Consider the following 20,144-nt stretch of genomic DNA (forward strand, 5'->3'; position numbering starts at 1 on the left):
TTCCGTGGGTGGTTTACTTCTGGGAACGGACATTAAGATCACTAGGTAGACTGTTTTCAACTACTTGTGCTGATAAAATGTTGGAATATGACACTGTACTATAGAGAAGGCGATTCATATTTAAGAAGAATTACACTATTCTGTTTGTGTTTAGGATAATGAATATTGTATACAAAATAAATACATAATAACAGTGAAATTTACTTTCAATGTCCCCACTGTTCCTGGACAAAATGCGTACCAGGTTATTTTGTTTGGAACTCATTTCAGTTGTCCTTAAATGGGGGTTACAATAATTGTGAATGTTTAGAAATTCATCAGTAACCTGGACAACGTTTGAAGATGTTTCAATCAAGTGATAATTGCTTTATAGTATCCTGTTAAGGATGTTATAATTAAGATGACATTTCTTAGTAAACAGTATATGTCACATCTATTCCTAACAGCCATATGACTTTGATTTGAATTGATGGTTATTGGATAGTAAAGGGTTGTGAACAGATGTTTCATTCGTCCGAAAATCTTCAACACATATTATGTGCTCTGTCTTTCTGCTTTAATCAAACGTGTCTCATTCAACAGTTCTCTGTAACGAATGAAGGTTAGGGAGATCAGTATCTCTTTGATCTTTAGACTGTGCAAATAGAATCAAATAGACCATATTTCCTGCTTTAGTCAATTCGCGATATTGTGTGACTTGGTTATTTCTATGGTTATTTTCTATGGTAGTCCAGCTTCAACTGACTCATGATCTCAACTATTAAATTTACTATAATATCCACAAAAACCCCTTATGATATATTGATGAGGTTTATATCACGATTTCTAGAATTAATAGTCTTTATCCATTTGTAGCTACACATGATTGTATTCAATTATCAAGGACTTTTTAATCATTCCTCTTTGTTTCAATTTTTTCTTATTTGTAATCTGTGGGAGATACTAATAACAAAAGTAGTTACACTACATTGTTTAAATGGATGCATTTACATTTTCATTGAATTTGTTCACATTTATTCTCGTGTGGCATCTGTGTAAAGCTTGCTAACCTCATCACGAACATTATTTATTTACTTACTTACTTACTTACGCCTGTTACTCCCAATCGAGCATAGGCCGCCGACCAGCATTCTTCAACTCACTCTGTCCTTGGGCCTTCCTTTCTAGTTCTATCCAGTTTTTGTTTATTCTTCTCATGTCTGTCTCCATTTCTCGGCGTAATGTGTTCTTTGGTTTTCCAAAGAACACATTGATTGGTGATAACCAAATATTTTATATGATTAAATTTATCCAATTCATTGATCATTGGTAAAAACAATCCAATATAATTTACTAAAACACAATGCACTTGACACAAACAAAACAACAGATTCGCGATTGATTGACTGATCAGTGGGTAGTGAACAATGTCATTTGTGTCAAGCCTTTCTTAGTATTGATTGAATTTCGTTGCTCACGTTCCAATGTGGCCTCTAGTGAAAGTGAACTGACAATCTAAGGATTATGTTGAGATGTTAGGTGGTGGTTGGAGGTAGTCGACAGGAAACCCTGGACCAAGGTTTGATGCTATTTGACACCCGTTAAATGATCTGATCATTTGTCACCCAGCTTCACAGTGAGAGATGTTACCGCTAAGGAGTGCCAAATCTTACAAACCCTTGGTCTAGAGTATCCTACCGATGAACTTACTTCAATTATTCTTATCATGTATACAATTGTATATCGCTTTATATATATATATATATATCCTCTATGTAAACAAACGATTTTTTGTAGGGTTACCCTAAGTGATGTAGTTGCCACCGACAACCTATGGATCGTTTCTCCATTTTAATATGGCCTCTAGTGAAAGTGAATTGACATTCTAAGGATTATGTTGAGATGTAAGGTGTTGGTTGAAGGTAGTCGACAAGAAATCCTGTACCAAGGTTTCATACTATTTGACACTAATCGGCAAGTAGTACCCATAACCTTGAAGGAACTGATTCTCGTTAAGTGATCCGATCATTTGTCACCCAACTTCACAGTGAGAGATCTTTCCATTGGGTTTCTAGCTAACAAGTGTGTAATATAACGAAACTTAGATCTATAGTATCCTATCGACGAACTTATTTCAAATATTCATGTCATGTATACAAATGTATGTCGTTATATATAATATGCACCATAGAGTCGTTGGTCAGTTTTTGAAAATAACCACAACGACTGAGACGCGGAAACCGTTTATTGATTTATTTAACCTTAGTAGTTAGTACAAATATGTAAATGACCATAGATAAAGTATGTACGGTTTAGGTTTGAAATGGAGAGAGGGGGAGGTGAATATTTAAACTAAATATCCACTTTGAAACACTGTTTACATTATAAATAAATGATACGTTTTTATTGATTTTAATAAAATACAAAGTTCATTCGATACAGATTTAATTTTGTGTAATATGTGGCTTGTGTTTTCCTTATTTGTTGTGAAAAAAAAGTTTTAATAGTTGAGATCATGAGTTAATTAAAGCTAGACTACCATGGAAAACGTGGAAGAATTGGACAGCCATTTCGTCTTATTGTGAGATTCCTCAGCAGTTTATTCCATATATCTATTCTGTCTTCAGAATATGTACAATAATTGTTGTAATATAACTACAAGTGTGAAATCGTCGAATTATAAACCGTTTGATTAGTTTTCACCGAATGAAGAAATTCATTTGTAGATTATTATTATCACTATTATTATTAGAGACTGACCAGTAGCAGTCCTAACACATCGATGGGAAGATTCAAACAAACAATACTAAATGAATTTAAACTTCACCCCGTTGCACAAGCAAGTGGCTATCGGGACTCAGTTGCCGAGTGGATAACGTGATGGCGTTTGAAGCGAAAGGTAGTGGGTTCGAGTCTGAGAGTGAACATCAACTCTGAGATGCAGGTACATCCAGATGACGAGTCCCAAATAGGACGAAACGTGCGTTCTGGATTCCACTGCTAGCCACTATCCATCTCTGCTTACCATGCTTGTGAACTAAAGCTATATCGAGGCAATACTCACAGTATGCACATATGCCAATAAGAGAATGACCAGTTGCAGTCCTAACACATCGATGGGGAGATTCAAACAAACAATACTAAATGAATTTATTATTATTGTTATGTCGTAGCGAAGACATAACTTCCGGGACCTATTAATGGACTATCATTCCATATATTTTCTTATTGTTTAACTATCGAGTAACTAGATTGTGTATATCTATATTCATCTTACTATAAGCTTCATTTAGACCTATAAATTATTACTGTACGATTTACTGTTCCTAAATTATATTCAGTTTATTGATTATTGTATCCCACGTTCACAGCCACATTTGGCTTGATCTCGTACAAATACTATTTTCTATTTTATGGTATGATGTGGTCTGTCTGTTATATAAACCAAGGATGCTTGAAATAAATGATTCGCATAGCAGAAACTGTTATTGGTATTCTGAATTCAAGTGGAAGGCCTAGGAGGATAAAGGACCAATAATAACGCTAGACTGCTCATACCAGTCGAACGTCATTGGTTAGACACAGTGTTAAGATAGGAGAAATCGTATTTCGATTGGTGGATAAATCACGCAATAAAAAGCCGGGTATAAAATAACAACAAATTGGAGACAGCCTTTTATTTTTTTTAAATTCATAACTTTAAAGAGGTCGATATGCTTCACGAAGACGTAAATCATCCTTGAAAAACGCCTGACAATATGGGTTGATTTCTATATGATACAAAAGACCATGAGATGATACAACCACATTTGAGGATAATGAATCTATATCTCAAAGAGAAAGAACTAAATTTTACCAGACTTCTTCCATATATCAGGAAGAAGTTTCACCGACAGACGAAGACACAGATGATACTATAAATAGACTAATTAGCTTAGAACTTGTACTATCAGAGTTAGAACAATTAAATACTGAATCAAAGTATTAATAGTAGTAGTAGTATTAATAGTAGTATATTTAATTATTTTGATTACATTAAAATAGAATGTAGTATAGTCATGACTATCATCTTATTCATTATTACAATAAGATTGATTAATCAATATTCAATATTTAACAATTTATTAAAATCAATAATCAATAATAATCTTAAACTATATAATAATCAATAATAAAACAAAATAATCATTGAATATAGAACATAATTGATCCTGAATAGATTAAATTTGAAAAAAAAAGAAAAAACTTGTAGCCATGGCAACAATGAAAGTTTCTTATTCAAAATTAAATAATGAATAAATATGATGATGATGATAATTTTCATTTAATAATTCATAATCTAAAATATAAGTTACAATTTTACCTGGTTCAATGGTTACGATAACATTTTTTGACTTTAAATTACTTCTTCTATTACATGATTGTTTATTTTGAATAGTCTGACTATCATTGACATGAATCTCAGTAGGCCATTTTAATCGACGTGTTAATGCTTCACATTTTAATTCATCCCCTGTTAATGTCACTTCTTTCATTCCAATCACTTCGATACCTTTAATCAAATTGGTTAAATCTAAACTATGCGGTTTCCTTTCTAGGTCATTAGTAACTGTTTGTAAATTTTCTAGCCGTATTAAAATTTGATTTGGTACTTTTGGATCAGGTAATGAAACTCTATTTAAAGGCCATGAAGTTAAACTTAATAAATGAATATGATCTGGTAATGCAATGTTGATCCCTGTCCAACCATTCACTTGAATTGATTCTGGTTGATATTTAGCTTGGATAAATAATGGTATGATTGGTTTACTAATGATTTGAGAAGTTATTCTATCCTGTGATTCAATTATTTGTAATTCATCAAATCGGATTTTGTGTATTCCACGTACAATAAGACCTAGAGATTATACAAGGAAAATGGGAATAAAACGATTATCAATCAAATCATAAATGCCGGTTAAGTGATCTATCGGTTAAGTGCACTGGTGCGAGACTGGTAGGTCCTGGGTTCGAATCTCGTTAGGCAGGATCGTGGATGCGCACTGCTGAGGAGTCCCATAATAGGACGAAACGGCCGTCAAACAGTGCTTCCAGGTTTTCCATGGTGGTCTAGCTTCAATTGACTCATGATTTCAACTATGAAATAAATAAAAGAATGTAATCATTCAAAGACTGGTTAGTGTTCATGATTTAAAAATCGAGTGCGCAGATAATTTTGATTCTGTATAGTTGAAAGCGTGAGTCCATTGAAGCTAGAATACCAGGGAAAACCTGGAAGCACTGGACGGTCGTTGCTTCTTTAGGTAAACAGTAAACATTATATGAATATAGCTGTTCGATAATTGACATGATTATAGTCCAATGCTTGGAAGATCTGGGACTTATCTGAATTGATTCATATAGCTACACCACATAAGTACAATTAGATGTAAGATTAACATGGGTAGTAATACTATTTGTGGTAGTAGAAAACATAAGACAAAGAAGATACGACTCTAAAAGAAAACAAGGACTCATGAAATCAGAAATATTTTTAAAGGATTGATAAGAAACTTCGTGTTGTAACTTGATAAGATTGTAGTGACCAGCTTTTTTCTACAAGAACGCCATTGGCATAATAGAAACAATTATTATTATAACCAATTGTACCAGTGATTGTTTTACTGTAGTTGTTTAACTGTATCAAAGTCACTTCTCGTTCCGTTCTCCATCTTGTTGGTTCGAATTTTCTTACGCTCTGCTCTTATTGCCCGTAATCTTTGGCACGTCTCGGTATTCTTTCGATACCACGAGATCGCCAATAAATATACTCTATCTGGACCAGTTGCAGTCTTCTGGTTTGCGAGTTATCAAAGGAACCAAGTCGTTTTTGGGCGCGTAATCGAATAGTAGTGGTGATCATAGTCCATCAAAACTCGACGCCATCTACAAGATACTGATTCTGTTATTAGCATAGCTGTTTGATTGCAAAATAACTGCAACTTATTGCTTTCCACAATGGAACAAGACTGTTATGCCGAGATATGAAGGAAAGCAAGTCAGTATTTGAAGATTGATTTGCTCACTAGTGACTGATGAAAACGATATCAAGAATAATAACGAAATATATAGCATTTTAAATGTTAAGTCTAAAGATCATTTTCAATGTACTGAGTGATAAACAGTTAATAGTACTTGATCAATAATTTAATGTGCATATAGTTTACGAAACCAATTTCTCAAGCATCTTAGATGTAAGATACAACTCATTCTTCATTCTTTAACGCTTACGAAGCAGGATAATACATACCCTAATGAACCGTTGTGAACTGATTCTGAGTTAGTTCATCTAAATATCCAACCATGGGTCATGAAGACAATGAGGACAGCAACATGGAAGCCTGGGCCTACCTACGTAATACATGTCTCATCATTCCAGTCGGTAAAGATGCATTATCTAATCGATCGATTTGCCGTCCTTTCCTAGTAGCCTGAATCCAATCCGAACATTGTTCACTTGATGGTTTCCACATACGCAAGCAATTTTCCGGAGTCATTTATGATCAGATGTTAAAAAGCAACGAATATGGTCTATTTTAAAAGACCATGTTTTGTAGTCATAATGTAGATTATGTGGTGTGAGCTACTGATATCGACATAAGTAGTATATATGGTGAGTAAGGAATAGAATATCTGACAGCAGAAGATTGAGAAGATCAAGAAGAGAAGAACAGAAATAAAAAGCAATTTGTGTGGAAATCCAGGAACAATGAAGCCTGAAGCAATTGAAGAACATTTTGCAAATAGTGTATCATAGCATGGTTTTTCGTATTTTACCAAGTAACGTTGTAATTTGTGCTAAATATAGTTGGTTGTCCTCACCTGTGTTCTCATTCACAACATTTGGTGTCGCTGCCTCCAAGGATGAAGATCCCATGGCCGAAGGAATTTGAAGACGGAGATGTTCTGGGCTTCCTGAAGGAGTTCGAAGCTGTAGCGGAGCTGGTGGGAGTGAAGGAGCCGAAGGCGAAGACGGTGGTGCTGGGGACGCTGCTGAGAGGCAGAGCGAAAGCTGTATATGACAGCCTGGACGGTGCGGGCGGTAAGACGACATGGGAGGCAGTCACGGAGCGGTTGATCGTGGAGTTCGATAGCCCAGTGGACAGAGAAGAAGCACTGCAGAAGTTCCGAGTGGCGAAGTTGCCGATCGATGGTGATCCGCTGGTGCTGGCCGTGGAGCTTACCAAGTTGCTGCGTCGCGCGCTGCCAAATCTGGATGAGGAGTCGGAGGCACAGTTGTTGGCGTCGCAGTTTATCGAGAGCGTGCCTGTTGCCGTTTCCCAGCAGCTGAGACTGGTACACGCCGCGCAACCTATGGATATCAGTGAGCTTGCAAAGGTGACGCGGCAGTTGATGACACGAACAGTAGCTCCGGTCGCGTGCGGAAGTCAGGAGATAAGCAGCATTGAGAAGAAGATTGAAGAACTGCAGCACGAGATTGCGGCATTACGAGTGACTCGTAAAAGGAATGATAAGTGTTTCGCATGTGGAGGGACAGGACACTGGAAGATAAACTGTCCAACACGACGAAAACGGAGATATTTTAAGTCGCAGTTCACACTATAGGAGGGCATATGTTAGAGGTATTGGGCGTGTCTAACAGTATCGTAAAAGTGGATGGTTCGGAGATAAGTTTTCCGTTCGTGGTAACCGCATACCTGTCGAGACCAATATTAGGAGCAGATTTCCTAAGAGAAGTAAAAGCCATAGTCGACCTAAAAAGCGGTAAGGTGGTCACGAAGTACGGATCATTCCCAATACATGAAAGTAGCGAGGTGGCTGAGGTTAGAGTGGCAACAGCCGTTTCGACGAAGAAACCAAACATCACCGAGTTGTGCACAAAGTATGCGAAACTGTTCACTGGAGAAGGAGAACCGTACGGATTTTGCGACAAAGTAAAGCACGAAATCCCGATAAAGAACAATGGAGGAAGTATATTCACAACACGTCGTGTCCCTGTGCACTTAGAGGCTGAAGTAAATCGACAGGTCCAAGAGATGCTGAAAGAAGGAATAATCGAGGAGGCGGACAGCCCATATAGCTCACCGGTACTCTTGGTAAAGAAACCGAATGGGAAATATAGATTTTGTGTTGATTTTAGAGAACTGAATAATATAACGAAACTAAAGCCGTGTGCAATGCCAACAGTAGTGGAAACATTAGATCGGCTACAGAATGCCACGGTGTTTACAGTGTTGGATTTGCGGTCTGGTTATTGGCAGCTGCCTATAAAAGAGAGCGATCGAAGCAAGACAGCATTTACCATACGTGATAAACAATATCAATTTAGACGAATGCCGTTTGGATTGGCGGGTGCACCATTTACGTTCAGAAGATTAATGTCGCTACTGCTCAGGGATCTGGATAATGTCGAAGTGTATGGCGACGATGTAGTTGTATACAGCCAGACAGAAACAGATCATGTCAAGCATGTGGAAGCGGTCTTAAAGCGAATTGAAGAATTCGGACTTCGAATTAATAAGGACAAGTCACAGATGGCGAAAAGTAGCATCACGTTGTTGGGGCATAAAGTGGGAAATGGGGAAATAAAACCACTGCCGGAGAAAATTCTGACTATAAAGAACGTCGCAGTACCGAATTCGAAAAGGAAATTGAGACAGTTCCTGGGAAGGGCGGCGTTCTACAGTCGGTTCATCAGGAATTTCAACGAAATAGCAGCACCCCTTTATAAGTTGTTGAGTAACACTAAATTTTCGTGGACTGAAATCGCCCAACAAACGTTTAATCAAATCAAAAACATGCTGGACGACCGCCAGATGACGCTAAGACTGCCCGAACTGGAGAAACCGTTTACAGTGACAACAGACGCAAGTGACCATGGTATAGGTGCCGTTTTAAGTCAGTCTGATAGAGTGGTGGAATACGCAAGTCGCGTTCTCACGCCTGCGGAACAGAAGTATTCAACGATCGAAAAGGAGTGTTTAGCGATTGTGTGGGCAGTAGACAAGTGGAGACCATATCTGTTAGGTAGAAGATTTCACATCGAGACTGACCATAAACCTCTGCAGTGGCTACAAACAGCACGAGACCCACGTGGAAAGTCGGCGCGATGGATGATACGTCTGCAGGAGTATGACTTCAGTATCGGGCATGTTCCAGGGAAGGAAAATGTAATGGCGGACTACCTGTCAAGACCAGACATGGAAGCTGAGCTTCCATTGACAGCATACGCAGTGAACAGTATAGAGGGAGACCCACTAGAACTCGTCCGGCAACAGAAATCTGATCCTAAACTTCGAGAGGTAATCAGAGTGATAAGAGAGGAGGCAGATGTTGACAAACGAGCAATGGACAAGGAGGTAATAATGTTGCTTCGTCAAAAGGAAAGACTGAAAGTGAACACATATGGAGCTCTGGTCTGGCAGGATGATGACAAAAATTGGGTGGCTGTGATCCCGAAAGACTGGCGGCGTAAGATGATACACGAATGCCATCAGGTAGCGCACACAGGTATCGCAAGAACGACAGATTTACTACGGCAAAGTGCATACTGGCCAGGCATGAGAGACGATGTGGCCCAATATGTGTTGACGTGCCAGCAGTGCCAATTAATGAAAAACGATAGATACATGCAACCGCCATTGCAGTCGGTCCCAGTAACCGCAGTCGGTGATCTATGGTCAGTAGATGTGATGGGACCATTTCCACAGACGGATAGCGGCAACCGATACTTACTAGTAATGACGGAACATGCTACACGATGGGTCGACGCTGTACCGATTGCCGACCAGCGGGCGAAAACAGTGACCGAAGTAATAATCCGGCACATTGTAGCGGGTCATGGAGTACCGAAGATGATACTAACCGACCAGGGTCCCTGTTTTGAAAGTGACGAGTTTAAGGCCCGTTTAAAGCAGTTCGGCATCAAGAGGATACGAACTACACCGTATCACCCTCAGACAAACGGGCTTACAGAAAGAAACAACCGGACATTAAAGGAATGGTTAGCATCTAAAGGAGGGAATTGGGAGAAAGAGTTACCACTAATTTTGCTGGCGCATCGTGCCTCCATCCAAGGAACAACTAAGAAATCACCTTTCCTACTGATGTATGGTAGACAGCCACGACTTCCGATGCATAATAAGACGTGGCCACAGCAGCAGAAGTGGACAGCAACAAGATTAAGGAAAGAGAGGACGGAGGCAATAAAGAACGTGAAAAAGAAACAAATATCAGACATCAAGAAGGCAGAACAGCAGAGAAGAGCGTGGAAGCCTTTTAGAGTGGGGGACCTGGTAAAGTGTAGAGAACGGAGAGCTAACACTGAAGGGGGACCAGGGTCAGGAAAGCTGATCCCGAAATGGGAGGGACCGTACATTATCACGGAGAGACGCGGCCCAGTTTACACGATCCGGAGAGAAGACAAGCAGAGGCGTGTAAATGCTAGTCTACTACAGAGATGGTTTCAAGAACGTCATGAGCACGAGTCACGAACAGCACCAAAGGAGACAATGGTACGCCGATCAGAAAGATTGCGAGAACAGCTTATTAAAAGGGGGGACGAGTGTGGTGTGAGCTACTGATATCGACATAAGTAGTATATATGGTGAGTAAGGAATAGAATATCTGACAGCAGAAGATTGAGAAGATCAAGAAGAGAAGAACAGAAATAAAAAGCAATTTGTGTGGAAATCCAGGAACAATGAAGCCTGAAGCAATTGAAGAACATTTTGCAAATAGTGTATCATAGCATGGTTTTTCGTATTTTACCAAGTAACGTTGTAATTTGTGCTAAATATAGTTGGTTGTCCTCACCTGTGTTCTCATTCACAACAATTAGAGTAAATTGATGCTTATTATACTTGTCCTTTAGTAGGCAGACATATATCTCGGCTGAGTCACAAGTGATGCAAATTTTCTAAGGCTAACCGAGCTTTTTAAATTAGTGCCGAGATTTAGTCGGTCATCAAGTCACCATAGTTGGTGAGGCTTACAGGTCTATGAGTTCCCCTACAGTTATTTTTCGAAATATCTCAGTGACCGATCTAATGTATTCGATGAATAATCACTTCAAACTCGAAACGGATAGACGTCTTCCGTGAGAAATGGCGGATCTGAGCTGATGAATAGTCCCAAACTAGGACAAACCAAATATTCGAGTATTACCTCATTTTATTAGTTCTTCAGGTGGTGTCAGTTCCAAATAGAAAATGACATCAAATCAAAGTATTTTATCCCTGCCAATTTTGTTAGGAATTTTCTATTAATTTCTTTGACCTAAGTAATTTCACTCATTTAGACTACGATTTGTGAAATAAGACGACTCTTTCAACAAACTTAAACTAAGAGCTATTGACACCAAGACTATTCCTCATTAAGTCTCTAAGCACAACTAGCTAAATAGAAATCGTAATTCATTATCATAGTTTGATTTGTGGATAATCAGATTTTTTTATTGCCACATTAGATTATGGTTACCAGTAAAATCCAGAACCTAGGTTTTGTCCTATTCGGGATTCGTCATTAGCTTACTTACTTAATTACGCCTGTTACTCCCAATGGAGCATAGGCCGCCGACCAGCTTTCTCAAACATTTATTGACAACTGTTTATAATCTCTGATTTGTGATTGTTGTAGATGTAAATACATGTCAGCTTTACTCAAATCCCGTGAGGTCCTTTTGATATTGTGCATATTATACTTACTTCAATTATTCTAACGAGTGTAAAATCCTGATGAAAGGTTAAGTATTAAATATTAATGACTTCGAGAGGTAAATCCTGGAGTTCTAGTGAGGAGCAGTGACCAGTGGAGTTTAAACCACGTCTTTTGTGAGATAAGAACTCATTGAAGACAATCGGTGAACGGTTGCTCAACTTCGTGGATTGGTTTGAGTTAGACATAAACACCGTCAGTGGTCTATCGGTTAAGTGCTCGCGCGCGAGACTGGTAGGTCCTGGGTTCGAATCTCGTTAGGCAGGATCGTGGATGCGCACTGCTGAGGAGTCCCACAATAAAAAGAAAACGCTATCCAGTGCTTCCAGGTTTTCCTTGGTGATCTAGCTTCAATTGACTCATGATTTCAACTATGAAAATACCAAATCTCCACAACCCCCTTATGATATTTACAGTTAACAATGAATATATTTTAAGGGATTTCATATCAATTTGAATTGTTCTATTTTTTAAAAAAAAATTTACATACCTCGATGATCTAATCCATTCTCCATTAATGCTTCACTTACACCAAAACCATCATCACGTACTAAACGTCGATGTAGCATTAACTCTATTTGTCCATCTTTTAAACTTGTACCACCTTGAGCACGATCTGTATAAATAGCTAATCCTATAGGAATTTCATTATTCTCTATTTGACTTTCATTTGGTTTAGAAAGTAAAATATTTTTTAACATAATTCTATTGATAACAGGATAATAATTCCCAGATACATTTTCTGTTTCATTAAAAGTTATGGGAAGATTCCAATCAATTCTTTGATTACGTATTCGTTTGATTAAACGTCTACCAGATGAATCAGTGAAAAATTCACCTAAAGTAGTATTAGGAAAGATCAGTTTATATTACTTTTTCATTAGTAAAACAAAAGTACTGAAACTTTGAACATATAGCATTCAATAGAGTGATAAGGAGTGGAAAAACATTCGACAGTAACTTACGTCTGTTTACGTAAGTCACCATACTTTTATTTTACTTATGCCTGTTACCCCTCATGGAGGAGAATAGGCCGCCCACCAGTATTCTCCAGCCGCCTGTAGCTCTTCTACAGTTACTATCGGTCCTAAGCCTGAGTAAAGGAGAAGGGTTGGGCATGGGGTTAGCGACCCCATCCTGTAGAAAAACTAACTCGCTAAAAAAACTCTGACCAGACAAAAAAAATAATTCAAGTCACCATAAGATGAACAGAATAATCAGTGATTAAGGAAAACCAAATTCATATCGTACAATATCTTTATGAAGTAGCTAATAGTCTGGTACTATTTAGGAACTTGTATCTAAATAAGTTTTCTGAAGTTCCCATGGGGTTATTCAAGTCGTAAATAAGATAATTACTCATCTATACTGTTAAAAAGATATCACAAACCGACTAAAAGTGAGAGCAAAATAAACTGATAGTTTATTTGTATTATTCCAGTTTCTGATTAATACATTGTTGAGAGACTGACCAGTTGCAGTCCTAAGCATCAATGGAAAGATTCAAACAAACAATACTAAGTGAATTCAAACTACACCCCCATTGCACAAGCAAGTGGCTATCAAGAATCAGGATAACGCGATGGCGTTTGAAGAGAAAGATACTGAGTTCGAGTCCCAGAGTGAACTTCAACTCTGAGATGCAGGTACATCCAGCTGGCCAATCCCAAATAGGACGAAACGCGCGTCAAACTGGATTACACTGCTAGCCACTATCCATATTTGCTTACAGGATGAATGTTTCCAAGAGAAAATCATTTGATCTTTTTAGCTAAATACATGTCTGTGAATCAAGCAGTCCTTCCTATCTCACCATATGGTAAAATCTCCTTCTATAGATGTATATAAATGAGGAATGGATCAACTTACTGTACCATACCACCAGAAATAATAGCGACTAATTCAATGTTATATTTTTATCAACTAAAGAAAAATAAGTGGAAAATTAAAAGAATGAAAGACTCAAATAGATCAACCAGCTAGTTCCATATTCCTTACTGTTTCATCTATGATGGAATCAAATGTCAAGAAATGAAGATTATGCATTGGATGTATGATATGCCTTCAAAAATCTCTTAGATGTGGATAAACTGTGAACTTCCATTGTATTGTTCCCCGACGTTGATCGAAAGATTCATCTCTTGATGTTTTATGCAAGTCATTTGAAGAAATTTAGATAATTTGTGTGATATGCTTCTCTGTTTTGAAGCCGTATGAACATACAATTAGTTAACGCCTTCAAATTCGAGAAAAAGATATCCCCAATATAAATCATTTTTCGTCTGGTTGTTAGAACTGAGCAATAATGCCAGGATGTTTGGGATGCGTTTCTCCCCATCTAAATTTAAATTGTTACTTCAGGACTGGACTGCGTCAACACCTGAACTAAGGATAGGAAGTGAAGTAGTCAAACGCGTCAACAACTTCACTTATCTTGGAAGTCTGATCAGCCCTAATGGGTTGGCGTCTGACGAAATCTCAGCATGGATTCAAAAAGCTTATTTGGCTTTTGCCAACTTACGTCACCTATGGCGAAGACGAGATATCCGTCTGTCAATTAAAGGACGAGTATACTGCGCACCAGTTCGCTCTGTCCTACTTTATGGCTGCGAAACATGGCCCTTAAGAGTAGAAGATACTCGTAGGTTACTAGTATTTGATCACAGATGCCTTAGAAATATGGCTCGCATCTGCTGGGATCACTAGGTAAGTAATAGTGAAGTTAGATGCAGGGTATTAGGGAATGATGGTAAATCAGTTGATGACGCAGTAAATCTTCATCGACTGAGATGGTTGGGCCACGTGTTACGTGTGCCTGAACACCGATAACCACGACGCGCAATGTTGACCAGTGTAGGGGATGGTTGGAAGAAAGTTAGGGGCGGACAAACCAAAACATGGCATCAGTCCACAAAGTTACTAACTTCTAGTCTGAGCCATATTGATAGATGCAGACTACTTGGTTGGGGTCGGTGTGACTATCATAACCAATGGTTGGAGACCCTAGCTGATATGGCTGAGAATCGATCACAATGGCGTAGGTGTATACCCTCTTTATCTTCCCTTAAACCTTGAGATTAAAATTGCTTCATAACTTTTTTCCTTCCTATACTATGTCCTTATATACAACCTATCTTTTATATACTACCACCACTAAATTAACTATTTCTATGAATCCGGTGTTCATCTTGTTGTGCTAACGAGGTATGACAACTTGGACCGATGCATTGTGCCTACGCCTACGTTGTAGCTGACTGACTGGTTGGTAAAACATGGAAATATGTATGTTCCAGTGTTTAAATACTAGTCATATCGTTCAGAAGAATACTTAGTAAAATGAATGGCATAGTTTAACAAAATACTTGGTCAAATTAAAACTACCTGGATTTTTCACCAACATATTATCATTATTCAGTGTATATCGTATCACCAATTCACGACTGTTTATATGTCCATCATCCGGTATAGGACCAGCTGTCCATTCTACCTCTAATTCTCCATTATTATAAAGGCGTACAACTAAAGATGCCCATGATGAATAAGTGAGATGAAATTCTTTGACACATGGTCCATCTATGACCTTAAGAAATAGTATACAGAGACATGAAATGAGAATTGAAAGTGTTAAATTTGTTATCGCTTTTCATCTTACGATTTATTACAATTGACATACTAGATCTGTTATATCCAGAGCTTTGATTCTTACTATGCCGCGTACTACTAGACTACTTGAACGATCGAACCCGCAACGTCGCAAAAGAGAAGACAGAAGACTAGTAATTAGGAAATCTTATTCCCCAAACAATGTCAAAATAAAGTACAGAAATCTCATGTATTTATAGTTTTTGGCTGAGAGTAAATCATTATTTCGGACAGTCAATAAGCACATAGGGGGTCATTCTTATCCATCCAATAGAGAAGCTACACGTCGACATTCTAGAATATTCCCCTAGCAGTGATTGGATGGAATGTCTTCGGCTCTTTCTGGACCTCCTGAGGCTTCCTAGAGTTTGCCAACGAGCCATCCTTACAAGATCTCATTATATACTGTGAAGTTAAAATTCTGGATAACGTAAGTGGTGTCTTATTCTTCAGTAATCTAGTTTAATCAATCTCTTTCAAGAAACTTAATGATAAATCAGTATCGATAAAGCACTTGATTAAACGTCCGAGATACTGTACGTCATTTAATAAACCGTCTTAGTTATTCTAGAATTGTCACTTCCCGGTTGCCCACACCGTGGAACGGTTCTTCTGGAGGTACCTGAAAAGGAAATTGGGTTAGAAGTGATCTTAGTAACCTGAGAGCGTGACCGCAGTGCCCAAGGGACAACTGCTTGAGGTTGGTCACACACAACCTTTTTGTGGGTAGTTTTTGTGTTAGCTCCATTCTTCAAAGGACCTTACCGCCGGAGACGGATATCTGTGGGATAAGGCAAGGTGTGCATTTTTAGGGTCGACCTTTTCTAACCCCACCCCTCCTTGTGAGAAGGCAGCATCGCTGTCATGCTGGTTGTCTGAAGGAAACACCTTACTGCTTTCACACCTCTGTACAGTCGGCAATACGACTTCGCCTTCAGACCTTGGGTTTGCTGCTTTTAGTCTTACCGTTCTTCAACCGACCTGCCTGGCATGGTACGATCTTGAGGAACGATTGTTCTAGCCAGTATAGCTCGATTGATTCATCACGATAGGCAAGCCCGACCCTTTCAGTCTTTGAATATTGTTGTTTCATTTCACTGAAACAGTAGCAATCAAGAAGCTGAAAATGGATTCGTATGCAAAAATAGACAACTGTTACTTTATCATTGAATTGATAAATTCATATTTTGGATTAACACTAACTGTAATTATTGTAAGCAAAGATGGATAGCGGCTAGCAGTAGATTCCAGGACGAGCGTTTCGTCCTATTTGGGACTCATCAGCTGGATGTACCTGCATCTCAGAATTGATGTTCACTCTGGGACTGTAATTATTATCGTCTTTTTTTCTTTATTTTATTCTGCGATCTCGTAGAGCCAGGGACTAATGAAACCAACTTAAAGGGATAGGATTAAACAGTCATCACTGTTAACAATCGATTACACGCTAGAATTCACTGAGGTTGTAGATCTGAACCGTTGAATTTAACACGTTCATAGTGGAGTCTAAAGGTACCGAGGCTTGATGTTTGAAGATGTTTTGAGTATACAAGTATTCAATCTACCTAATGTTTTGAATTCAGATTACGAATCAATTTTTAATCTATAAACATTGGAAATATGATAGATCTGAATAAATGAATCAAACTACTTACGTTTACCATAGGTCTTGGGAATTTCTGTATAAATGTACCATTTTTAGGTAAAAATATATATGCACCAGATGGTTGTGGATATGTAGTTTCACCTAAGTAATACAATAATTCAATTGATAGATTCATATATCCACCAGATTTTAAATGTTTCATTGTTATAATTAATGGATTGTGAGAATCTTCAATGAAATGAGCATTGAATTCAATTGTTTTAGACGATAACTGATCGATATCAACAGGGGAATGAACTGACGATACTGTTGGAATCGATGATGATGATGATGAAGATGACATGGAAGAAGTGTCTGTTTGTAATGGTTCATAATGATTATATACATCTTGATTTTGATAAGTCGTTTTATTAAGAGCTAAATAGAATAAACTAAATCCAATGGGGGATAATAATTTGACATTAAACACAATTTCATAATTTGCTAAATGTTCGTCACTATGTCTTTCAGGTATATTTAATGTACGTTCAGTAATTGGTACTAGCTGATATTCCAAGTTGTTGTTTAATAATCTGGATGACGTCTGCGATCTCGATGATGATGTTGACGATGATGATGATGAGGAGGAGGATGGTAACTGACGTAAATCTTTTAATATCACTTGTAAATCATTTGATGAATAGTTTTCTGGAATGTAAATTGGTAAACGTATCCATGTACTTAGTTGTTCCCAGCCTAAAGGATTATACAAGATTATGAATACACCTCCTTGATTGAAATGATTTAATTGTGGTCTTAATCCTTCTGTTGCATCACATAAGCTAATATTTAATAAATCACAAAAGATAACATTATTTTTCTCAATAAATGGTTTCAATGTTGGTAATAGTTTAATTAATGATTGACTAATTAATGATTGACATAATTTCGATGCTTTTGTTAATCTCCATGCATAATCATTAGCAACATGTTGTTTTTCGGTACCAGATACAGCATCATGATGTTGTAGTACACCGAGTGTTTTCCTTAATGTATCAATTAATTCGTCGGTGGCAACTTGTTTCTGATAATCGTTCATTTGTGATAAACGATCTACGTGTAAGTGTACCTGAATGGTAGTAACAATGATAAAGGGTAGGAAAATCAAGTTAGTAGGTTAAATGGAATTGTAAAATAAAAAAAACTATCGAGCCAGCTTTTAATGAAAAACGAGGTTTGAGGGATAAACAAAGATACTTGTCCATGTTAAAACATTCACTGATTTAAAAAGATGAATTTCAGAGGTCTTGAGATCATTCTTGTTGTCTACATAGATTGAGAAGCAAAAGTATGATACTTGTGAAGGTTATATGTGGTTTTGAAGTGTGTCGAGGAAGACACAAATCACTATTCATCACCGTATAAGAAACAATAGATTATTCTTTCTGAATCCTGAGAACAAAAGATATTTGGGGTGAATAAAAAGTATTCCATGAACCAGTTGAAATACTGGTATGGGTAATGCAGATGTAATAGGGTTGACAAAGGAGGTCTAGTGTACAAGTGATGTCAGTAGTTCAGTACTTCTATATGTGTATACGAAGTGGGGAAGATAACTGAATCGGATTTCTTCTTACTTACTTACTTACACCTTTTACTCCTCGTCGAGGAGCATAGGCCGCTCACCAGCATTCTCCATCCAACTCTGTCCTGAGCCTTCCTTTCCACTTCTTTCCAGTTGCTATTCATCCTTTTCATATCTACTTCTATTTCCCGGCGTAATGTATTCTTTGACCTTCCTCTTTTCCGCTTCCCTTCACCATTCCAAGTTAGGGATTGCCTTGTAATGTACATTGGTGATTTCCTTAATGTATGTCCGATCCACTTCCAACGTCTTTTCCTAATTTCCTCTTCAGCTGGAACCTGCTGGTTTGTCCTCTCCCATAAAACGCTGTTGCTGATAGTATCCGGCCAATGGATGTTGGGTATTTTGCGTAGACAACTGTTTATAAATACTTGTACCTTCCTGATGATGGTCGTAGTAGTTCTCCACGTTTCAGCTCCATACAGTAGGACTATCTTGACGTTCGTATTAAAGATTCTGACCTTGAAATTGGTTGAGAGTTGTTTTGAGTTCCATATGTTCTTCAATTGTAGAAATGCTGCCCTTGCTTTGCCAATCCTCGCATTTACATCTGCATCCGATCCTCCTTGTTCATCAACGATGCTCCCCAGGTTTGTGAATGTTTCCACCTCTTCCAGAGTTTCGCCATCAAGTGTGATTGGGTTGGTGTTCTCCGTGTTGCATTTGAAAATCTTGCGTTTTCCTTTGTGAATGTGGAGGCCTATCGATGCAGAGGCTGCTGCTACATTTGCTGTCTTCATCTGCATTTGTTCGTGTGTATGAGAGAGGAGGGCTAGGTCATCTGCGAAGTCCAAATCATCTAATTGATTCTGAGAAGTCCATTGTATTCCGTATTTCCCGTCAGATGTCGAATTCTTCATAATCCAGTCAATCACTAGAAGGAAGAGGAATGGGGAGAGTAGACAGCCTTGTCTGACTCCGGTCCTTACTGGAAATGCATCTGTCAGCTGTCCTTCATGCACGACTTTGCACGAATCTCTTCTTACCAAACATTTTTGTTTCCCGTTCTCCTCGTTTTTTTATGTTCGTCTGGCTGTAAAACATCGGATCTACAGCACGTCGGTGAGAACAGTTTTGCTCTATGCTTGCGAAACCTGACCTCTCCGAGTTGAGGGTGTTAGACGACTCTGTGTGTTTATTTTATTCACACGGTCTTTTTCATTTTCATTTTTACTTTATTAATATTATACGGATTGTAACTGAACACTTTACTCCAAATCATTCTGACCTTTATTAAATGACCTTTCTAATTTGCAAATAACACAATTTTAAAGTATATATGTCGTAACAGATGGAAACATTCACCATTTTTAACATATGACATAATCAAATTCATTAATACATGCCTTATTTTGACCCTTGTAAAATATCACAATAATAATGGACTTATAATTATAAAGTCTGATGATGATGTTATTGAAAACATCAGAAAGGGTTTTGTGGATATTATAATAATTTCAATAGTTGTGATCATGAGCCAATTGAAGCTAGACCACCATGGAAAACTTTGAAGCACTGGACGGCCGTTTCGTCCTATTGTGAGACTCCTCAGCAGTGTGCGAGGTGGGATCGTGGATG

The 20,144-nt window shown here is 38.0% G+C and overlaps 3 protein-coding genes across 3 annotated transcripts in view; 1 reads left to right on the forward strand and 2 right to left on the reverse strand.

Annotated features, from left to right (window-relative positions):
- Positions 1–3,977: 3,977 nt before the first annotated feature.
- Smp_102210 (hypothetical protein) lies at positions 3,978–4,514 on the reverse strand (the record flags this gene model as incomplete). The annotated part of the gene is made up of 1 exon (XM_018790262.1): positions 3,978–4,514. The coding sequence occupies one exon, from the start codon at positions 4,512–4,514 to the stop codon at positions 4,254–4,256; it is 261 nt and encodes an 86-aa protein (XP_018655623.1). The 3' UTR covers positions 3,978–4,253.
- A 3,078-nt stretch (positions 4,515–7,592) lies between these two features.
- On the forward strand, positions 7,593–10,562 carry Smp_185440 (hypothetical protein; the record flags this gene model as incomplete). Its single annotated transcript, XM_018790263.1, has 1 exon — positions 7,593–10,562. One exon carries the CDS (start codon positions 7,593–7,595, stop codon positions 10,560–10,562), a length of 2,970 nt encoding a protein of 989 aa, XP_018655624.1.
- Positions 10,563–12,176: 1,614 nt separating this feature from the next.
- Positions 12,177–20,144, reverse strand: part of Smp_131580 (putative lysosomal alpha-mannosidase (mannosidase alpha class 2b member 1)) — a gene marked incomplete at its 3' end in the record, with an annotated part of 13,664 nt that continues 5,696 nt past the window's right edge. The window contains exons 2-4 of the mRNA XM_018790265.1: positions 16,992–18,050; positions 15,076–15,274; positions 12,177–12,532 (exon numbers count right to left, since the gene is read on the reverse strand). Of these exons, the coding sequence (XP_018655625.1) occupies positions 12,177–12,532; positions 15,076–15,274; positions 16,992–18,050 (1,614 nt within the window). The remainder of the gene's footprint in view (positions 12,533–15,075; positions 15,275–16,991; positions 18,051–20,144) is intronic.

The sequence above is a fragment of the Schistosoma mansoni genome, chromosome W (genome assembly GCF_000237925.1).
Source record: "Schistosoma mansoni strain Puerto Rico chromosome W, complete genome".
NCBI classification, from domain to species: Eukaryota; Metazoa; Platyhelminthes; class Trematoda; order Strigeidida; family Schistosomatidae; genus Schistosoma; species Schistosoma mansoni.